The 18,611-nt window shown below is 50.4% G+C and overlaps 5 protein-coding genes across 5 annotated transcripts; 4 read left to right on the forward strand and 1 right to left on the reverse strand.

Annotated features, from left to right (window-relative positions):
* Positions 1-2,443: 2,443 nt before the first annotated feature.
* On the forward strand, positions 2,444-4,866 carry M437DRAFT_68821 (Pkinase-domain-containing protein; the record flags this gene model as incomplete). The annotated part of the gene is made up of 2 exons (XM_041025181.1): positions 2,444-2,620; positions 2,677-4,866. 2 exons carry the CDS (start codon positions 2,444-2,446, stop codon positions 4,864-4,866), a joined length of 2,367 nt encoding a protein of 788 aa, XP_040876878.1.
* Positions 4,867-9,084: 4,218 nt separating this feature from the next.
* On the reverse strand, positions 9,085-10,126 carry M437DRAFT_87392 (uncharacterized protein; the record flags this gene model as incomplete). The annotated part of the gene is made up of 3 exons (XM_041028631.1): positions 9,085-9,696; positions 9,748-9,833; positions 9,883-10,126. The coding sequence occupies 3 exons, from the start codon at positions 10,124-10,126 to the stop codon at positions 9,085-9,087; spliced, it is 942 nt and encodes a 313-aa protein (XP_040876879.1).
* A 2,861-nt stretch (positions 10,127-12,987) lies between these two features.
* M437DRAFT_55802 (uncharacterized protein) lies at positions 12,988-13,320 on the forward strand (the record flags this gene model as incomplete). Its single annotated transcript, XM_041022935.1, has 1 exon — positions 12,988-13,320. One exon carries the CDS (start codon positions 12,988-12,990, stop codon positions 13,318-13,320), a length of 333 nt encoding a protein of 110 aa, XP_040876880.1.
* A 1,535-nt stretch (positions 13,321-14,855) lies between these two features.
* M437DRAFT_56093 (uncharacterized protein) lies at positions 14,856-16,085 on the forward strand (the record flags this gene model as incomplete). The annotated part of the gene is made up of 1 exon (XM_041022989.1): positions 14,856-16,085. A coding segment is annotated over one exon (1,230 nt), but the record flags the coding sequence as incomplete, so codon positions are not given.
* A 624-nt stretch (positions 16,086-16,709) lies between these two features.
* Positions 16,710-18,486, forward strand: M437DRAFT_56196 (Rtt106-domain-containing protein; the record flags this gene model as incomplete). Its single annotated transcript, XM_041023002.1, has 4 exons — positions 16,710-16,776; positions 17,117-17,479; positions 17,542-17,895; positions 17,945-18,486. 4 exons carry the CDS (start codon positions 16,710-16,712, stop codon positions 18,484-18,486), a joined length of 1,326 nt encoding a protein of 441 aa, XP_040876882.1.
* Between the last annotated feature and the right edge of the window lie 125 nt (positions 18,487-18,611).

Below are 18,611 nucleotides of genomic sequence, written 5' to 3' on the forward strand. Positions count from 1 at the left end.
GGCTCTGTCGAGACATAATATCCAACATCCATGTCCTCGGTAAAAACTAATATCAGGGACGATACAGTGGGACAATGGCTATCGTCGCAGACAGATAGTCAGGTCGTCAACTCAGTACTGCACCGTACCTGCTGGTGTCACTGCGCTGCTGCACAATCGACCCTACATCCCGTCCTTACTTGCATATAGCCTCGTGGACAATGTTACTCTGCATCGGGCACGTGGAAACTGAATGCGGAGCCACCTTGTGAAGGTTGGCTGCGGTACGACGAAGTCATCATGTTCCGACGTGCAGTCGTCTTCGGATCTGGAGGACATGGTTCATATTCAGCCGTCTAATATGGGAGCGACGTGAACGCATGATTGTCATACAGCCCCAGACACTCCGCGAAATAGAGATCTCGGTACACCATTGACGATTGTACAGTTTCAACACGGACACCCTCGTCTCAGAGTAATAGCAAATGACGACTTTGATGTCCCGACTCGAGATTTGGGTGTGCCTGCAGCACGTTGCTTTTTCCCCGTGGTGACTGACAGGGGCACAAACTTGTTCCTGGAGATCCAAAACAAAAGAAGATCGACCATGACATTGTGTAAACAATGGTAATTCCTGCTGCTGCTGTCCTTATGACGTGGTATGCAGTCCCAAGCAGGTAGACGGCGCTGCTGTCTTGACTCTTTGCGCGCGAGCTGCGCGAGTATCGCGCGTCCAGAGTCAGATGCAGAGATGTTTTTATGCAGGCCCAATATCCGCCAACCCCCGGCCACCATGGATGAATTTGGCGAATCACAGACGACCCCAAAATCCACGAATTGCAACGACCTTCAGGTAGCAGCGGGGAGTCTGGAAACACTCGCCTGGTCAATCCGTATGGCAGATCAAGGGGACCAGCACACCAGATAGGCGCACGGCAGCGAGCTTCATCTCAACAACACTTGACATGTCATGAGCATGTCGAAGGGTCCACCGATCTTTCTCCTGGCTTTTTGCTACAGTTTCCGGCACTGGGCATCCCGAAAGTCAAATTCAGACCAGTCGCTGGTGATCACAACGGGGCTTTCTCGTCCAAGTCATTTATAGCAGGCTTGCCAACGGTTGTCTCTTCGCTGATGCATCGGAGAATCACTGGTCTCATCGTCTGGTAGCCGAGCGTGTAGTCGACAATTTGACAGTAGCCATAGCACTTGATCAGACATGTCATATATGTGTGCAAATGAATTTCTTCGCGAGTAATCTTAGATTAAACCTTGGAGTTTACTGTAGCCGCGAGCGATGTGCATGGGCCAAGTTTATCATCTGTGTCATCAACAACAGCACAATATGCATGTGCTGGTGACTGCTCGGGGCAGTCGCGAGCCTGCCTGACTGCGCCTGCCATTTAATGTACCCAAAGAACCGAGGGCCGCCGTTTTCTTTCCTGCTGCTCACTACCAGATTCACTGTTGCGCTCGCTGCTTTTCATCAACAAAACAACAAGCAAAGCTCCGTTTCAAGAAACCAGCCAGTGCAGCCACAAGCGGTGTTCTCTCGCCTTTACTCTCTCCGCTCAGCATAGGCAAGTAGCCCATCTCGCACGGTCGCCAAAAGTCGCACGGTCGTCAAATCATACCATTCACAGTTTAATTCAATTGCATTATCCAGTCGACACCTCTGTCGATGTTCTCTGGCGAGTTTCACAAGCTGCATTTATCTCGCACCTGCTCTTCATAAAACACCACTTCAGGGAGGCTGCAGCCCTGCCCGGCCGAGTCCTTCCAAGCTCAAATTCAGGGGCTTCCACCTAACAATAAACCATTCACAAGCACAGGCCCCTGGTCAGTGACTCGTGGTGGTTTGAGGACTCTGACTCTGACCGCCGCCTTTCCGTGCGAAGGTCCCAGCCACCTTAGCGCGCCGCCAGTGCGCCACGAACGGCCGCAAGATCTACGCACACTACGCTACTCTTGCCCTCTGTCTTGGGGGTCCTCACGTCCTCTACCTTGGACACCGAGATTCCTTTTTCCTTTCCATAACAACTCCCACGCTCCTTTGTCTATTTTTTCGCTCTTTTTGTTTTCCTCCGAATCTGGATCCACTCACTTACCGTACTCCTCGATCAAACAACCACCAAACTCTTATACCCGTTAACCCGCAACGAACTAATCCTAATACACGCTGCTTCCCCTCAAGACAACTTCAACGGCCTCCCGAGTCCTGATTGTCTTGTCCACCGTCCCAACACGTTGTTATCGTATGCCTAGACTTGGTCTTGCTGAAACCGGTATGTCTCTACCACAATCAATAGGTAACCAGCCATCTTGTGCAACACAGACTGATGATTACTATCCAGAGTTTCCCTCTTTCATACTCTGCGATTCAATCTGCATTTAGATGCAGTAGAGTATCCATCTCAATTTCCTAAGCTTCAGCTTGATATCTTCAAGCAAGCTTATATCGACCATGACTGTAGCCATGGACAACTCATTTCGTGGCTGGTCCTCGAATGCTAACACCGGATCTCTCTGTCTGGAGGACAAGTACGAGATCATCAAGGACATTGGCGATGGCAGCTTCGGAAGTGTAGTCCTCGCAAGGACGAGGAGCGCTGGCGCTCACCTCGTACGAAGGAACACTTTGGTATGTCGATCTTCTAACGTCGATATCATTAGACTCGGCCTAACCAAACCTTGCAGGTCGCTGTCAAGACCATGAAGAAAACGTTCGAGTCCTTCTCGCAATGTATGGACCTCAGAGAAGTCATCTTCCTCAAGTCAATACCGGCTCACCCTCATCTGGTCCCGGCTTACGACATCTTTCTCGACCCTCTTAGCAAGAAGCTGCACATTGCCATGGAGAACATGGACGGCAATCTCTACCAACTGATGAAGACGCGGGATCACAAGCCCTTCGATGGCACTGTTGTTAAAAGCATCTTATTTCAAATTCTCGGCGGCCTGGAGCACATTCACGAGCACAGCTTCTTCCACCGCGATATCAAACCGGAGAACATTCTGGTCTCATCGTCGGCACCCGATACACAGAGCTCCTTCAAACGATACTCGTCATTAGTGACACCTCCATCGACACCTCCAACCTACACTATTAAGCTTGCCGACTTCGGACTGGCAAGAGAAACACACTCCATGGTTCCCTACACAACATACGTTTCCACCAGATGGTACCGTGCACCAGAGGTACTCCTGAGAGCTGGTCAGTACTCTGCGCCGGTGGATATCTGGGCCTTTGGTGCCATGGCTGTGGAAATTGCAACCTTGAAGCCTCTCTTCCCCGGTGGCAACGAAGTTGACCAGGTTTGGCGAGTTTGTGAGATAATGGGCAGTCCTGGTCTTTGGGTCAACAAGCACGGTCAAAAGCTTGGAGGTGGCGAGTGGAAAGATGGTGTCCGCCTGGCCGGCAAGCTTGGATTCTCCTTCCCAAAGATGGCACCTCATCCCATGGACACAATTCTTCAGGCCCCTCAGTGGTCCGCAAGTTTCGCACGGTTTATTACCTGGTGCCTAATGTGGGATCCTAACGCTCGACCAACTTCAACACAAGCCCTTCAGCACGAGTACTTTGCTGATGCCGTTGATCCTGCAAGACCCAAGTCATCAAATACCGCCAAGTTCCTTCGCAGCAAGAGCTCTACTTTGGGTAGTCTCGAGAATTCGCCAGATTCTAACCAAGGCAGTATCTCTCTTAAGAAATCATCGTGGTTCAGAAAATCCATTAGCACTACAGACTTCACACCACCTCCAGAGCACGCTCCTCAAGCACCCACTTCCCATCCTTCACCCGTTAATGCTAGAGGAGTTGAAGGTGCCGGCTCAATCAAACTCCGTCCTCCGTTCACCAAGAGAGCAACATGGAACAGCGCCGTACCGATCCCTATTCTACCATCAATCAAGCCGGTCTCGCCGATACATGATGCTGTGACTGCCAGTGCTAAGACTGAAGCCACCGAGAAGAAGAAGATCGCAAGGCAGCTATCTGTTAACTCTCACGGAAACCATTACGCCGAGTACCATCGTCAGGAAGCCGAGAAAGCTCTCAACGGTATGAGTGGCCTTGCTTCGCCTACTGGAAGTGTCAGAGAAAGTTTCTTCTCTCACCTTCGCAAGAGGGCTCGCAGATTCTCCGGTCGTAACCAGATTCCGGGATCGCCTGGACCTGAGGAGTCAGAACCAACAAGTGTTGGGTGTGCACCGTGGGCATCAAGTAACAGGTCATCTATGTCTGTAGAGCCACCTGCCCGTGACTCTGCTGCCGACACGGGATTTTCAGAGCTTGATAAGGCTCTAGAAAGCGTTCGTTCTAGTCTTGACGCGCGCGCCTCAAATGCGCCTGCCAGACAAGTTCAACGCATGTCAAGCACGCCTATTCTCAAGCGCCACCACTCTCTTTCCACAGTCGCAGATGGACGCACCTCGCCTGCACTTTCTGTTAATGCGCAGACTACTAGCCGAACACGACGATCAGTCAGGCAATCGCTTAACCCTCGTCAAAGATACGAAACTCCCGACGAAGAAGAGGAGTTACTTGACGAGGCATTGACCAACGCGCGTCGGGCAGCAAGACGGCTTGAGAAGCCCACCCCAGCCAAGCCATCCTCGGGCAAAGAGAACACCAGGCCTCCAATCGCGCACGTGACCTCGGATCCTGGCTACTCAGCTCCCTACCTGACACCCTCTCCGTCTAAGGACAATAACATTGGTTTTGGTCAAACAGATATGACCCCTACCAAGTCCATGGCCATCACACCCCGAAGGCAGCGCGACAGTCTAAATCCACAATGGCCAACACCTCCTTATGACGACCACGAATGGGCTTCGTCAGCTGCAGCATCCATCCTTGCTGTGCATTCGGACACTAAGCTCAAGTGATTCGTGGCTACCTGCATCCCTGTTCCGTTGCTGGACTAACAGGCATTTTCCGTTCCTTTACTGCTTATGCTGTATTGATTTGGCTTTTGCGCGTTGTACATACCGGTTATGTGCTTGTCACACTCTGGAGTTCGACCATCACTATCATCTAGCTTTCAGCATTTCTTAGCGTCACATCGGCATCTTGTTCTTGTCTTTACACTTTCTTTTGACTTCCAAGTCTCAGTTTCATACCCCGGTACCGGCAGAAAGGACCACTGTTTTGTCGATCTTTGCTCAAGGAGGCGCAATGCCTTCTGCCTGCATCTATTGCATCTTGCACATATACACATCATCTTTTATCTTTCCAGCGGTTTCGCATATAGCGCTTTTCACATCTCATTGCGCCGCGCCTTTTTCTTGTTTTGCTGGCGTAGACAGCGCGCCTCGACCTGGCAGAAGTTGTTTCGAGCAACTTCGGTTTTCTTTTGTCCTTACTTTCGATTCGGCTCCGGTAATGGGGCGATGGTGTTTTGGTGGCGTTTCCAACTGTACAGCAGCTGGTTGGAAAACGGACGGAAAATGAGTTTATACATTACACTGACCACAGTATGGCTGGGAAGATAGAGAGTTTCGGTCCACTTGTCTGTACATAGGCCTGTTCGAGATTTACAGCATCTTATACCTCAATTCTTGCTTGGAAATGCCTTCAATCAATCGCTCATCAACGGCTTACCTTCTGCCTCTTGTCTCCCAATCCTTATATTTCTCTGTGATCTGACTGCCACATCAAATACTGAGAGTTACTTGGCTCAGCAGACTTATGCACGAGTCAAGGGGTCACTTCGATAGTTCCATATTGCAATAACAGCTCCGTCGGATCAGCACAGCATGAGTAGTCAGGAAGCTTTCGCGCCGTTGATAACGACCAGATCGTTCCACCGATCTGGGCTGGGCAAGTGGAGTACAGTATGTACCGTAGATTGTTAGTGCCAGTCTCTACATCGACAAGACCTTGCTTGTACCATTGCAAGAGCGCATCAAGCTGTCGCGTAACATTTATAGGACACAACCGGCGTGGATGTCATGCATGCAAGCGTGCATCATGACGCGACTCCTGCCTGTTTAATGCAAGGCCGGTCGAGACGGCTGCAGGAGAGAATCTGCACCTCGAACGAGCGAGTAAGAACTGACACAGCAAGCCTCGGCATTTCAATTTTCCTCTTCAGGTGAAGACGTACTCGTACGTGCAGGCCGCCGTTGGGAAGGGGAGGGGCTGCATCGGACGGCGCTGTCTCAGGCTCTCAGCTGTTCCTACGTAGAATGCTGTCATCAACAAGCTTGCAGACAAAGCAAGTCGTGGTCTGTAAGCCCCTGCGTAAGCTGAACAACAACAATGACTCGCAGGTCGCTCTTGCCTTGGAAGTCGACCACCCGTTGCGGACTGCCGTAGACTTGATGAAATCCAACAAGAGCCGAAATGGAAGCAAATCCAAAACCACTAACAAAGCCACGTCTTGCATTGAACTTTGATCTACGGCATGCTTACGGCCCGCTGCCTTAACCCTCTTTTTCTTCCTTTTTCTCCATTTCCTACACGGCACGTGTTGTTCATCCGCGGAAAGCCTCGAGTCAACCTCAACGTCTATTGAGCTCTACCTTTGCTGGCGCTCGATGGTGTCTTATCTCACCCAAAGTCCTCGTTCAATAACAACGACATTGCCATCAAGTGCCGACGGCTTTCGCTCAGCTTCGGGTTCGTGTCCAGGACAACGAGTTTCGGGCTGAGGCAGCGCATACGCCTTGCCCAGACGACACAGCTGCAATGGTGATCTCACTTGCAGCGGAGGGCCTGCAACCTGCAATTGTCCACTGCTCACATCCCTCTCCACCTGGTTCTCGGGCTCGAGCCGTCCTCGAATGAAGCATGAGGATCCTCGAGTCGTCAACGACTCGCAGGGAGCATCCTGCTTCTGCCCGCGGTGACGGGGGTCGCTCCGCCGGAAGAGGATCAAGGTTCATGCATGCATCTAGACAACACCACCATCGGTATTCGGCAAGTGACAGACAGCTTCACGAAAGGTTCGTCCCTTGAGCTTCCAAGCAGTTACATCTTGACTTCATGTCAAAGCCTGCACTCTGCTCTTGCATGTGGCCTCGCAAAGGAACAAGGCACGTCTTTGCCGAAGTGGAGATACCGAGTCGTGTAGTGATCATCTGATCAATTCAACTCATCTCGATTTCAATACATGTCCAAGCACGAGAGCCAGCACAACACTACCATTTTAGCCAGGCGATCCCGGTCACCACCATTATCTATCCGCGGGACCTTTACCCTGATCTGCATTAGAGCTGTCTGAATGAAGTTGGTTACAGAGCTTGACGGCGTACAGTCGTGCTTGATCGCGGTGTTGTCTGGGCGTGAAAGTATTGTAAGTCCAGAATACCAGCTTATGGACTCGGTGTGAGCTTCAACATCTTTCCACACTGACAGGCAATTAAAGCACTGGTTCATCCAAAGGTTTGACAATGGCGAAGACCCGTTTCCTGACACAGTGTCACTGTCACAGGAGTTTTGTGTACGAGCCCGTCGCACTCAAAAGCTGCGCTCTTGCCAACACGATTGACACCAAGTGAGTTGTTTTGGCAAGAGGCGCCTTGGTTTGTCGTGCGTCGCCCTTCTTCCACAGTAGACGGCGTTCTGACCAATACTGAGCATGATGGACCAACAATTACACACACATTAACCAGCAGGTGATGCACTTTCAAATATCGACTCCGTATGGATAGTGCCGTTTCTGTCTTTGACAAGAGCAATAGCTTTGAGTAACAATGTGACAGCAGTCTTTCTATTGCATCTACACCTATGTATTTGGTGGACCATTTCGAGCCTGGTCTCTTCAATAATCACTTAGTCCATTTATGGCTACACTGCGGCTTCTGATGGTGTTGACATATCGATAGAGTGGCATTGTATATACAAGACAGGGTTGTCCCATCAACAACATCAAACATTTTATCATCACTCACTCAGTGATAGAACCTTTCCATGAAGAGCATGGCACCGTGTGCCGTGATAACATTCTTGATGGCTCAGCTGTACAGCTTTGCTGAATCCAAGTTCCCAATAGTGTTAGAGCGATTGACCGTCGCAAACACAATATGCCCAACATCATCATCTGATGCCGTGTCTCCGATCTTCACTCTCAAATCTCTCAGGAGACGAGCTCGGTCCATTGCGCCTAGAGACGCTCCACCGGCGGGAATCTGCATGTAAGGGTTGTTATATGTAAAGCTCGAGACATAGCCTATCATGTCCGGTGCATGGCATAGATGACTAATGGCGGTGCCAATAGCCCCAAGCATGATAAGAATGACTGAAGATGACAGGAGTAACACAAACCAGATATAGTTACAGTGGTACACCTCGACCATGGTAGTGATTGTCATGTTGAACGTAAGGGGACGAAGGGTAGCTTCTTATCGGCACCACCACTATAGTCGAACACCGCTAGAAGGTTCCAGGTGCCATCAGAAGCGCCAGGTAGAGCGGCCGTATAAGCCAGAGGGGCCATCGACAGCTGCTAATAGGTATTGAGGAGTAACTGGAGTTTGGATTGGAACATGTCATTGGTAATGTTCAAGATCAGAGGCTGATCTGAACTCGCTCTGCCAAAGGGCATTTCCAAACCACGTATGTAAAGTTCTGTTGGTGCCGAATCACCGACTCGAAAACTTCCGGTCGCTAAAGGCATGTTTCGCATGAGATTAAATGAGATCGCGGGATCTTCGAGACGTGTCAAGTACGGGTTTCTGTTTGCGTATCTGGTAGATGGACGTAGCGCGACGACTGCACAGCCATCATTTGTACAACGAGCGCGTGCTTCGATATATCTTTGCTGTATCGTACAATTTCGAAGGGCTAGGGCAAATACACCTCTCGGATCAGTGCTGTTTGGGACCTCATACATAGAACCATACAGGATGTTGCGCGAGTATTGCAGAGACTTCATGCCGAGTGTTGTTGAGTTTTGATCATAAAACAGGGTAGTTTGACGATCAACGTTCAACGGAGTATTCGTGTCCAGGAAGAAGGAAGTCTGTGTTCCAGAAAGGTTGTTGTGAAGTGCAGACGACCCATTACTAGCAGACCAGACAAGTCCTAGGTCATCTATCCAGGAGCCATCATTCTTTGACACATTCAGTAACAAAGGGCAGTCTAGCTCCATGTACGAGTTTTCAAAACCGAAACTCTGAATCTTGCCAACCTTGTTCATGAGACCAGAAATTGGCAAGCCAGCAAGAGACGTGTAGTTGTCTGGTGAATGACACAGGTGGTACAGATCTCCATCCATTCTGATCGGATGGTTCCACCATAGTAACAGTGCTCCAATTGGGGACCTTCATGTTCCCCCAAACATCCAGGCTGGATCTTTTGACAACATCTGGTGACAATAGGTTAGCGTTATAGAGGGAATTTGTTGCTGCAAGTCCTGTAGCGGTATCGGCCTGAGCGAACACACTGCTGGTCATGTTAGGAAGCATGGCACCAGTTGGTAGGTATACGAGACCGAGGCCAGGAGTCGTCGTAGCATCAATCCTGGTAGTCAACATCCGCAGAAACCCTTGACCACCAAGAGGAGATAAGCTCCATAAGAAGAACAGATGAACTCCCACTACAGTGAATTTTCGCAGAAGCATTTGACTTTCTATCGCACCCCAGACACTTTGACTGGCTAAGAGGAGCTCAAGGACACCCAGCTGCATACCTCGCTCAGCACAGTATCTGGTGAGTGTTTTGAGTGATCTCCCAGCAACTGCAGCAAAGATGATCGGAAATATAGTCGGTCCCTTGGATTGTCAGCTTGTACTTCTGCCTGAGCAATGTTCTGAGATACTTACAAGCTGGGTGATCCTCTTAACATTTCGTCCGAGCTCATTACGTTCAATAGGTTGACCATCAAGCTTAGCGGCAAGAGCAGCGAGTACTGTTGGCGATTAGTATTGTCTGTGATTGCATAAAAAGAATTGTTCTACCGATGAAGGCCACTGGTACTAACGCGATCAAGACATCGCTAATACTGAGCAAAACGGACAGAACTGATCTGTCTCGTAGCTTGCGAGGCTGTTCTGGCCATCCTTTGATTTCGTCAAGACCATCCCGAGCCTCTAATATTGACAAAGCAGGTGACTTCCGACTTTCCTCCGCGTTTGTGTGTTGATTTGGTCCAAGTAAGTCTAAACTAACTGTAGTTTCAGACGAAGAGATAATCCTGGGCATGACTGAATCGTACGAAGGAGGAGATAGAGTTGGTCTGGTGTTGGACATCTGGTTCAAAGATCCAAGTGATTACGTATAGTCGCCTCTGCATGTACCATGTTGAATCTGTACCGTGCCTACTCTCTAGTATATATCTGGTCGCTTGGGGGCGTATGTAGCGCTCATCAGAACACGCCATACAATCCAGTCTCAGTTAGAGAATATGGCCAATGAGAGCAACAGCCTCTCCGAAGCAAGCGCTATGAATGGAGGTGTGGTTACAAGCGCTAGTGGATGAGCGCCAAATACAATCTGCGAAAGAATATTGCCGGTCTTTTCGAATCGCTCGAGAGAATCGCTCTGTGTAAAGATACAGAGATCTTGCAAGAGAGGTGGCCTTTTGAGTACACAAGTAAGCATACTGAGCAAGTAGATGGTTAGATGCCAGGTCCAGATTGTACGTCGAACATTTAGGCCTTCTGATCAATGTTCTGAGCCCTCTATAATATGCTTCGGTGCAGGCGAGTTTCCGAAAGACTTCGGACGATTTCTTGCTTTTCGACGAGTAGTTGTATGATCTCCTTATCATTCAGCGCTTGCATTGTGTGAGGAGAGCAATCGCACATTCGTTTGTCGTTTGATCACAAAGATTTAAGCGCCAGACGCTTGGAATCTACAGCATACGTGCCGTATGGGACCATGCTAAGAAGGCCCTACATCTTCGAAGTGATGTGCTGTAACACAAAAGGATAGTACCTGCTTCGCAATCAGGCTGTCGACTGCAGGTTCAGACTGGACGACTCTGCCCTTGCCTCGCCGGCAGCGTGAGGGTCTCAAATTATGTCGTGCATAAATCGGTGCAATCAACCTCGGGACATGCTGGGTTTCGAGACTTGCAAGAAGAGACAACTGAAATTGAGTTCAAAAGACGGACAGATTTTTTCCGGCGATTCGATCTCAGAACCATGGGCCCGATTTTTCGTACTCTTGTACAGTACTCGAGCAATTTCCGTGGATGATGGGCTCACCACTTATGCCGCATTCCCCACCTGCAGGCAAAGACCAGGCATCAATGACCACTCCAGGTACATAAGGCCAGCGACATGACCGGTCGATGCAGTGCATCGCGACCTGCGATCGTACCTTGTAGAGTTGACTTTGCTAGGGCTTTGTTGAATAACGACTGGCTGGTCAGAGACATATGTCCGCAAAGAACTGATGGCTTCGGGTTTTCCAGCGCGAACTGGAACAACTTTCATGCTTTGGGAACATGATTCGACCTTGCAAGAAGCCACATTCAACCCAATCGCCAATAGAAGCTTCAGGACCAGCTTCCATCTGAATCACTTCTGTTCTCAAATCAGCAGAACAGTTCGCGCGAGCGCCCTGGCAGCGACAGCACAAACGTCGTTCTGGGACAATCGATAAACGTGAAAGTCGACTGTGCTGCGGCCGCACACGAACACGATGGACACGTTTTTTTGCCATGGTTGTCAGATCCACCCCTGACGCTAATCACTTTTTACCGACTGTCCCGACCAATGGTCGCTCACTCCACACACATCACAAGCATGTGGCTTCGCAAGAACCTCGGGATCTAGACTCAAAGTGGTGTGGCGCCAGGCACAAAGAGAAGAATGGCCACACGGACACAACAGATAGCACTGCGGGTGCATGGAGATTGGACCGACTCGTTGCACCGCAACTGAGTACAGGACCTGGTCACGTCTTGTTTCTGCATCAGCCAAGTCTGCAGAGTTTTTCTTTGTGCGACGAGACTAGTGGAGTATACAAAAGATGTAGATGTACCGTCTTCTTTTGCTGAGCTGCAAGAGAAGACCCTAAACACCCCGCAACCCGGCCCAGAAGGGATGTGGCGCATGTTATTGGGTCTGTTCAAAAAAGCCTCCAGGGGAAGGGAGCGCTAGACAGGTACCGGTTGAGCTCGGGAGGGGAGGACCGTCTAGCGGTCTTGCATCGAGAAACCGATTGGACTCCACAGAGTGCTTTGGCACTGTGTTCGCCGAAAACTACAAGAAGGAACGCTGCATCCACCCACCCGCGCTTTCTCCTTGTTCACAGGCTTGAAGTCTTACGGTTGTGTATCTCACATTCACTCTCATTTCCTCCCCCATTCACTCCTTCTTCGTTCTAGGGATCCAGTATTCCTACACACTCTTTCGCTCATTACCCACACACCTCCACGGTCTCAACCACCTCAGAATTGCTAGCCAATTCGTTCAGTCTTTCCATCAATCTAAGAAATACCAGCTTCACTCTTTCAAGCCTTTCTTATCACCATTATCAAAATGAAGTCCTTCGGAATCATCGCTGCTTCTGCCCTCTTCGGAGCCATCGCCAACGCTGCGCCTCTTAACAAGCGTGATGTCGTCTGGGTTACCGAGATCGAAACCGATATTGTTACTGTTCCAGTCACTATGACCGTCTGGGCCGATGCTGAGGAGACCGCTGTGTCGACCACCACCACTTCGAGCAGACACGGACACCAGTTCTTCCACTCCAAGGCTTCCACCACCTCTACTCCCGATGCTGTTGTTCCTACCAGCAGTTCTTCTACTTACATCGCTCCTACCCCATCGAGCACCTCGGTCTACGTCGCTCCTACTCCCTCGACCACTTCGATTTATGTGGCACCTACCACCAGCAGCTCTGAGATTTATGTGGCACCTACCACTAGCAGCTCCGAGGTCTACGTTGCTCCCACCACTTCCTCTGTTTATGTTGCACCCGAGACCACTTCCGCCTACATTGCCCCCACCATTGAAAGCACTTCAGTCTATGCTGCTCCCACCACCAGCACTACCAGCAGCGCTCCTGCCGCAACCACCAGCGCCTCATCTGGATCCGGCATGAGCAGCGGTATGGCTGCATCTGGCACTGAATACTCGGGAGACCTGACTTGGTACGATGTTGGACTTGGTGCTTGCGGTTTGACCAGTGTTGATGGTGATCACATCGTTGCCATCTCCCACGTGATCTTCGATGCCTACTCCACTGGCAACCCCAACACAAACCCTCTTTGCGGCAAGTACGTTACTATCACCGGCAAGGATGGTCAAGCCTACCAAGCTAAGGTCGTCGACCGCTGCGTTGGCTGTGCTGAAGCCGACCTTGACCTTTCGCACGAGTTCTTCAACTCTGTCACTTCCAACGGCGACGGCCGTGTCGCTGGCATGTCCTGGACTTGGAACTAAGTCAACCATTGCTCTACAATCGATGCCAGTCTAGTCAGTTACTTCTGCGAAGTCGATTAGACTGGCCATCGCTCACTCATTTCGTATCTCACTTTCGCTAGCGCTGCGAGCTCGGTGCTTTGCATGATTTCTATAAACGAATTTGGGAAAAAAGGCAAATGTGACAGGCAGTGCCTGAGCATAAGCATAAAAGGGACGAAACGGTGGCATGTTATTTCAATTCTTTTCTATCTGTTGATAGCCTTTCTTCTCTTCTTGTCGCTATGTTTTTGCTGGGGATGCGGTTTGGAGATCTTACTGTCGAGTTGATCAAAATGAAAGAAACACGCGTCGTTGCTGCACGATACTTCATTGTCTATTGTGACCTTCTGTATCCTCGAGTGTCTAGTAGCATCAACGTGATCCTCGCGACGTTGCATTGCGAAGCTGACCCTACTCTGCCAAGAGCGGCCTTGACATCTATTTTAGGAGCGCGCAATAAGGCCGGCGTAACGTCAGAAAAAACGACTTGGCGATGTCATTATTGGATTGTTTTGCGCAGCAGTCACGAGGTAATGGACTACAGTAGCAGTTCTGTTTCTGAAGGCTGTGTATGAGGAGACTATCGAATGTCGCAGCAAAAAATAGCCTTGTTCAACTGTGGAAGGAGCGAAAGTCAAGATGCATAGTTCGATCAGGTGCTCGCGCATACATCGGCTAGATCAGGCTTGGCCAAACCTTGCCGTTGTTGTTTCCAGGGTCAGCCCCGGTCGAGTCGTGCTGCTCGAAATGAGGTGTTGCTCTGGCCATGAGATCTGTGCAACAGTTGGTAGAGATGACGCTGATGATGAGGAACAAACAGAAGAGCAGGTTGCCATGGACATTAACAAGCAGATTGCCGTGACGTTTGGTCGGCAGACTCTCGAACGAGGCACGGCAAAAATCCGAAACAGGGATAGTTTGTGGCTTCAACTTTAATGATTGGCCAAGGGCACAAACGAGGAGGGAGGATGAAACCTCAACTGCGAGACTGTGGCAGCCCTGGGTTTTCAGACAGTGACTCTCTTGTCTCGATTGACGTCTTGCGAACAGCAAGAAGGCTATCAGAAATAGACAAAGAGGACCACAGAGAAGCATCATCCCGGTCACCGCACGCAGATACAAGGATCGAAGGACAAGCGTGGTTTAGAAAACAGGCGGGCCAACACGAAGATCCCATCCCGCTCTGCTTCGTATGAACAGGGACCCTTGGCCTTGAGACAAGACTCTGCCGAGCTGAGGAAGAACGTCTCCAACACGCATACCCTCCGACCTGCATTTGCATTCCCATTCTCAACCACCTATTCAACCTTCAGCCCTATCTCACTCCGACTCTTGTCGTCTGCTGCACATCACTTGTCGACACCTCCTGTATCGCTCGTATCACTTCTCTGTCGCATGAGACCGACTCCCGCGGCCGGATAACAATCGACTCGCTCCTGGCTTTGCTAGACCGCAGACATGTCCAACTCGACAGGTAAAGCGGCCGTGCACCGTCTTCTTTGTTTGCGACTGACAATCCAATAGCTGCCATCACCACGCCGGCCTCGTCGACTTTCCTTTCGACTACTGTCGCCCAAGCCGGAACCACGACTCCAGATGCCGCCCAGTCGTCCTTTTCGTCCTTCTCGTCCGCCGTCGCATCTTCAGTATCGTCCGAAGTCTTTTCATCAGCGTCCCAGGTGGCTAGTACTGTGACCGTCGAGCCGTCCTCAACCAACGTCGTCACTTCGGTCGTATCTGCCTCTTCACGACCTGCTTCAACCCAACTCATCACCTCCGTCGTCACTGAAAGCGCTTCGAATGGCGGTTCATCCGCCGCCCCCGTCACAGTCGTCGTGACTTCCGTCTATATGCCTGAAACAACCACTACCGCTAAAGGCTCTTCGACCTCTTCTGCAGCCAGTTCTTCATCTTCAGCAGCTGGAAGTCTACCAAACGGCACTACTGGAAAGGGCTCCAACAACAGCCATGGACTCAGCACTGGTGGCAAAACCGCTATTGCCGTCGTGGTCCCTGTTGTAGTGGTTGCACTGCTGGTTCTTGCTGGCCTGTTCTTCTGGAGGAAGCGCAAGCAAGGAAAGATCGCCAAGGAAGAGCGCCGAAAAGAAGTCGAAGAGTACGGCTACAATCCCAACAACGACCCTACCCTGCCTGTTGTCGCTACTGATGGATCTGAAATGGCCGAGGATTCCAATGGCGGCTACCGTGGCTGGGGCAATACTTCCATGTCGAACCGCAAGGCTTCAACTACCCTCTCTGGCGGTCATACCACTGGCCTGAGCGATACTGGAAGTCAGCCTGGAGGTTTCATGCCTGGCAGTCCTACTGGCAACAACTTCTCGGACGGACACAGTGGTGATACTCTCATGAATCAGCGTGAAACTTTCAGCAGCGATGATCTTGGTGCTCTTGGTGCAGCCCCTGTTGCTGGAGCCCACCGTAACAACAACGATATTCGCCGTGGACCTTCCAATGCCTCCTCCTCTTATTCTGCCGGCAACCACAGTGAACGTTCCGACGTCTCGGCGGGTATGGGCCAATCGAACCAGGCCTACTCGCCTACAGAAATGTATGGAGGCAGTTTCGGTGGCTTTGGGCAGCATGGTCCATACGGCGATGGCTCGTATGGTGGCGGTGACAGTGGTATGCCGATCGTTCGTGACGTGAGTGCTAGGAGGAACACACGTATCGAGGCTGGAGGCAACTACCAGTCAGGAAACAGTGGTATTGCGCAGAACTTCTGAGTCCTGTACCAACACTCTATTCCTTTGAGTCTTCACGAATTTCCTTATTTTGTCACCTCAGCCAGCGCCTTTGAACATCACTTCACATGGGATCTTACCGACTCCACCTTTCTCCTTGTCTCTTCTCTTCGTTGTCTGCTTTGATTCTTTTGGGTACAGCGCAGGTCGGATGTTCATACAATTTGTCTCATATTTCTTACTTCTCTGCTTCTCGCACTCTTTTGATGGCAATCTCTGTTTTAATTGTAGCTTGTTCCCCTCACCGAGGATTCCTAGAAAGGCAGGGCAAAGCGAAGGTGGAGTGGTCTTAGTGACAAAGGTCAGCTTGTTAGGGACGAGAATTAAAGGCAAAACTTTGTCTCTTGAGATTTACATATCCAAAAATTGATTTTCTATGGTTCTTATTCTATCCTCATGGTGATTATGAACAGTGAGTTTTGTGTTTGGACTGTAAAGGCAGGTGCAATGCGTGACGTCGATTGCGAAAGCGAAACGCGACTTCCTGATGAATTCGCGTCGCCCATGCTACACGAGACACAACTTTTTGGCAGGAAGCAATCCATATCATCTCTTTCTCAGACCATCGTGCTGGAATCTCAACCATTAATACACCACATTCACGACATGGAAGCCATCCAAACGGCCTTTGGCCATGATGCCGAATTATGCGATCGTATCCTTGCCGCTGCAAGTAAGTCCTATCTACGACCCCGTTGACAGTTTTGAAGAGGCAGGCAAAGTACCATGACCGACCAAACTCTGGCCCAGGTCCCTGGGAAGGTATCACATCCGGAAGCCGACGCGTCTGTCGCAACTCTATCGGCTTGTCCACCTGAGGTTGTAGCATTCGTGCTCCCGTAATGAAGGATATGGACAATGACCGCTCTGGAGCCAAGACAGTGCTGGTAGGCCATGGCAAGCGATGAGCCCGACCACACCTACCGAGGACCTTGGGACTCTTGCTCTGCCTCTGTGACAGCATTGATACAAGTAATAACCTTTGCATGATACCGTCACTGATTCGTTTGCAGAGGAGAACCGCGATCAGATGCAATTGTTTGTCGACATAGCCAGATACATGTCCCAATACATGTCTGGAAAGAGAACCTCCGACGACGATGCCACCCAAGCTCCAGACGCAAAGAAGAGAAAGGTGCAGGCAAATCATTCTGCTGCTGGCCCGCCAACGTCAACTTCCAGTTCGGCCGCCATCATCAACCAACAAGATGTTGCCAATGTACTATACTCAGTCCCGGAAACGAGCTTTGCAGTGCCACAAAGGAAAAAGATGACAGTCCAATTGGCTGCGAACACGCAAAGACTCGAAGAGGGAGTGCTCAAGGTCGTACATGAGGCATCAGGTGTCAATCTAGCCGTTCCTTTCAGCAAGATCGGTAAACCACATCCTAAGAGCATCGTGCAGACTTGAACAGCAGGAAACTAACAACCACCACAGAGCAAGTCTTCTGTCTACCCGTACCCGAGAAAGCGGCGAGACAATGGAACTTTGTCATCTTTGCCAACCACACTGTTGACCTTAAGACTGGTGACAGAGCTACCGAGGCTGAACAAATAGTGTGGACCATGCCTGAAACAGCCCCTGCTAACGTCACGGCTGCCGATGGCTTCAAACCGCTAGATGTCGATACATATGTGACCAGCACTATGAGGTCGCTCAATGTCTGCCTACAAGGCCATGGCAAGAACGTCATTATTCCTACAGAACAAGAGTTCGCAAGCGCGATACCGCAAAGCCATAGAAAGGGCGAAGCTGCATATCATGTCAAGGCTCACAAAGGAAGCAAGGATGGTAAGATTCTTTCAAGTACTATACATGCTTCATCGCTAACAGAACGCAGGCTACCTATTCTTCCTTTCTGCTGGCATTGTTTGGGCTTTCAAGAAGCCCTTGGCGCTTTTCACGTTCGAGAACATCGAGTCTATCTCGTACACATCTGTCCTACAACGCACTTTCAACATAGTCATAACCACCATGCCGGATCCTGTCACCGGCGAGAAGCAAGATATCGAATTTTCCATGCTGGACCAAGCAGATTTTGCCGGCATAGACGAGTATGTCAAACGTCACAACCTCAACGATGCATCTATGGCAGCCGATCGTCGCGCTAAGAAGCTCAACATCAACCCCAAGCCGAAGACCGAGGCCACAGATGCAGAGGGTGCGGACGCAGACGACGATGACGATGAGATGACAGAGCTCCAAAAGGCCGAGCAAGCCCTACAAGACCAAGAAGACGAGGAAGAAGAGGACTATGATCCTGGCTCCGAAGGCGAGAGCGAAGGCTCCGGATCCGATTCTGAAGACGAAGAAGAAGGTGGCGCAGAAGGTGGTGACGACGAAGAGGAAGAGGAAGAGCTTCTCGAGGATGAGGAGGAGTAGGAGCTCGATTCATTCTTCGAGCCTTTCCATGGGAGGTCTGCAGTCCCCAACATAAGGGCGATGTGTGGGGATTGTCGATTCTGATATGAAAATACGGAAATGTGGCAGTCGCGATAGTGAGAGCT

This window comes from Aureobasidium melanogenum, assembly GCF_000721775.1.
Source record: "Aureobasidium melanogenum CBS 110374 unplaced genomic scaffold scaffold_23, whole genome shotgun sequence".
In the NCBI taxonomy this organism is placed as follows: Eukaryota; Fungi; Ascomycota; class Dothideomycetes; order Dothideales; family Saccotheciaceae; genus Aureobasidium; species Aureobasidium melanogenum.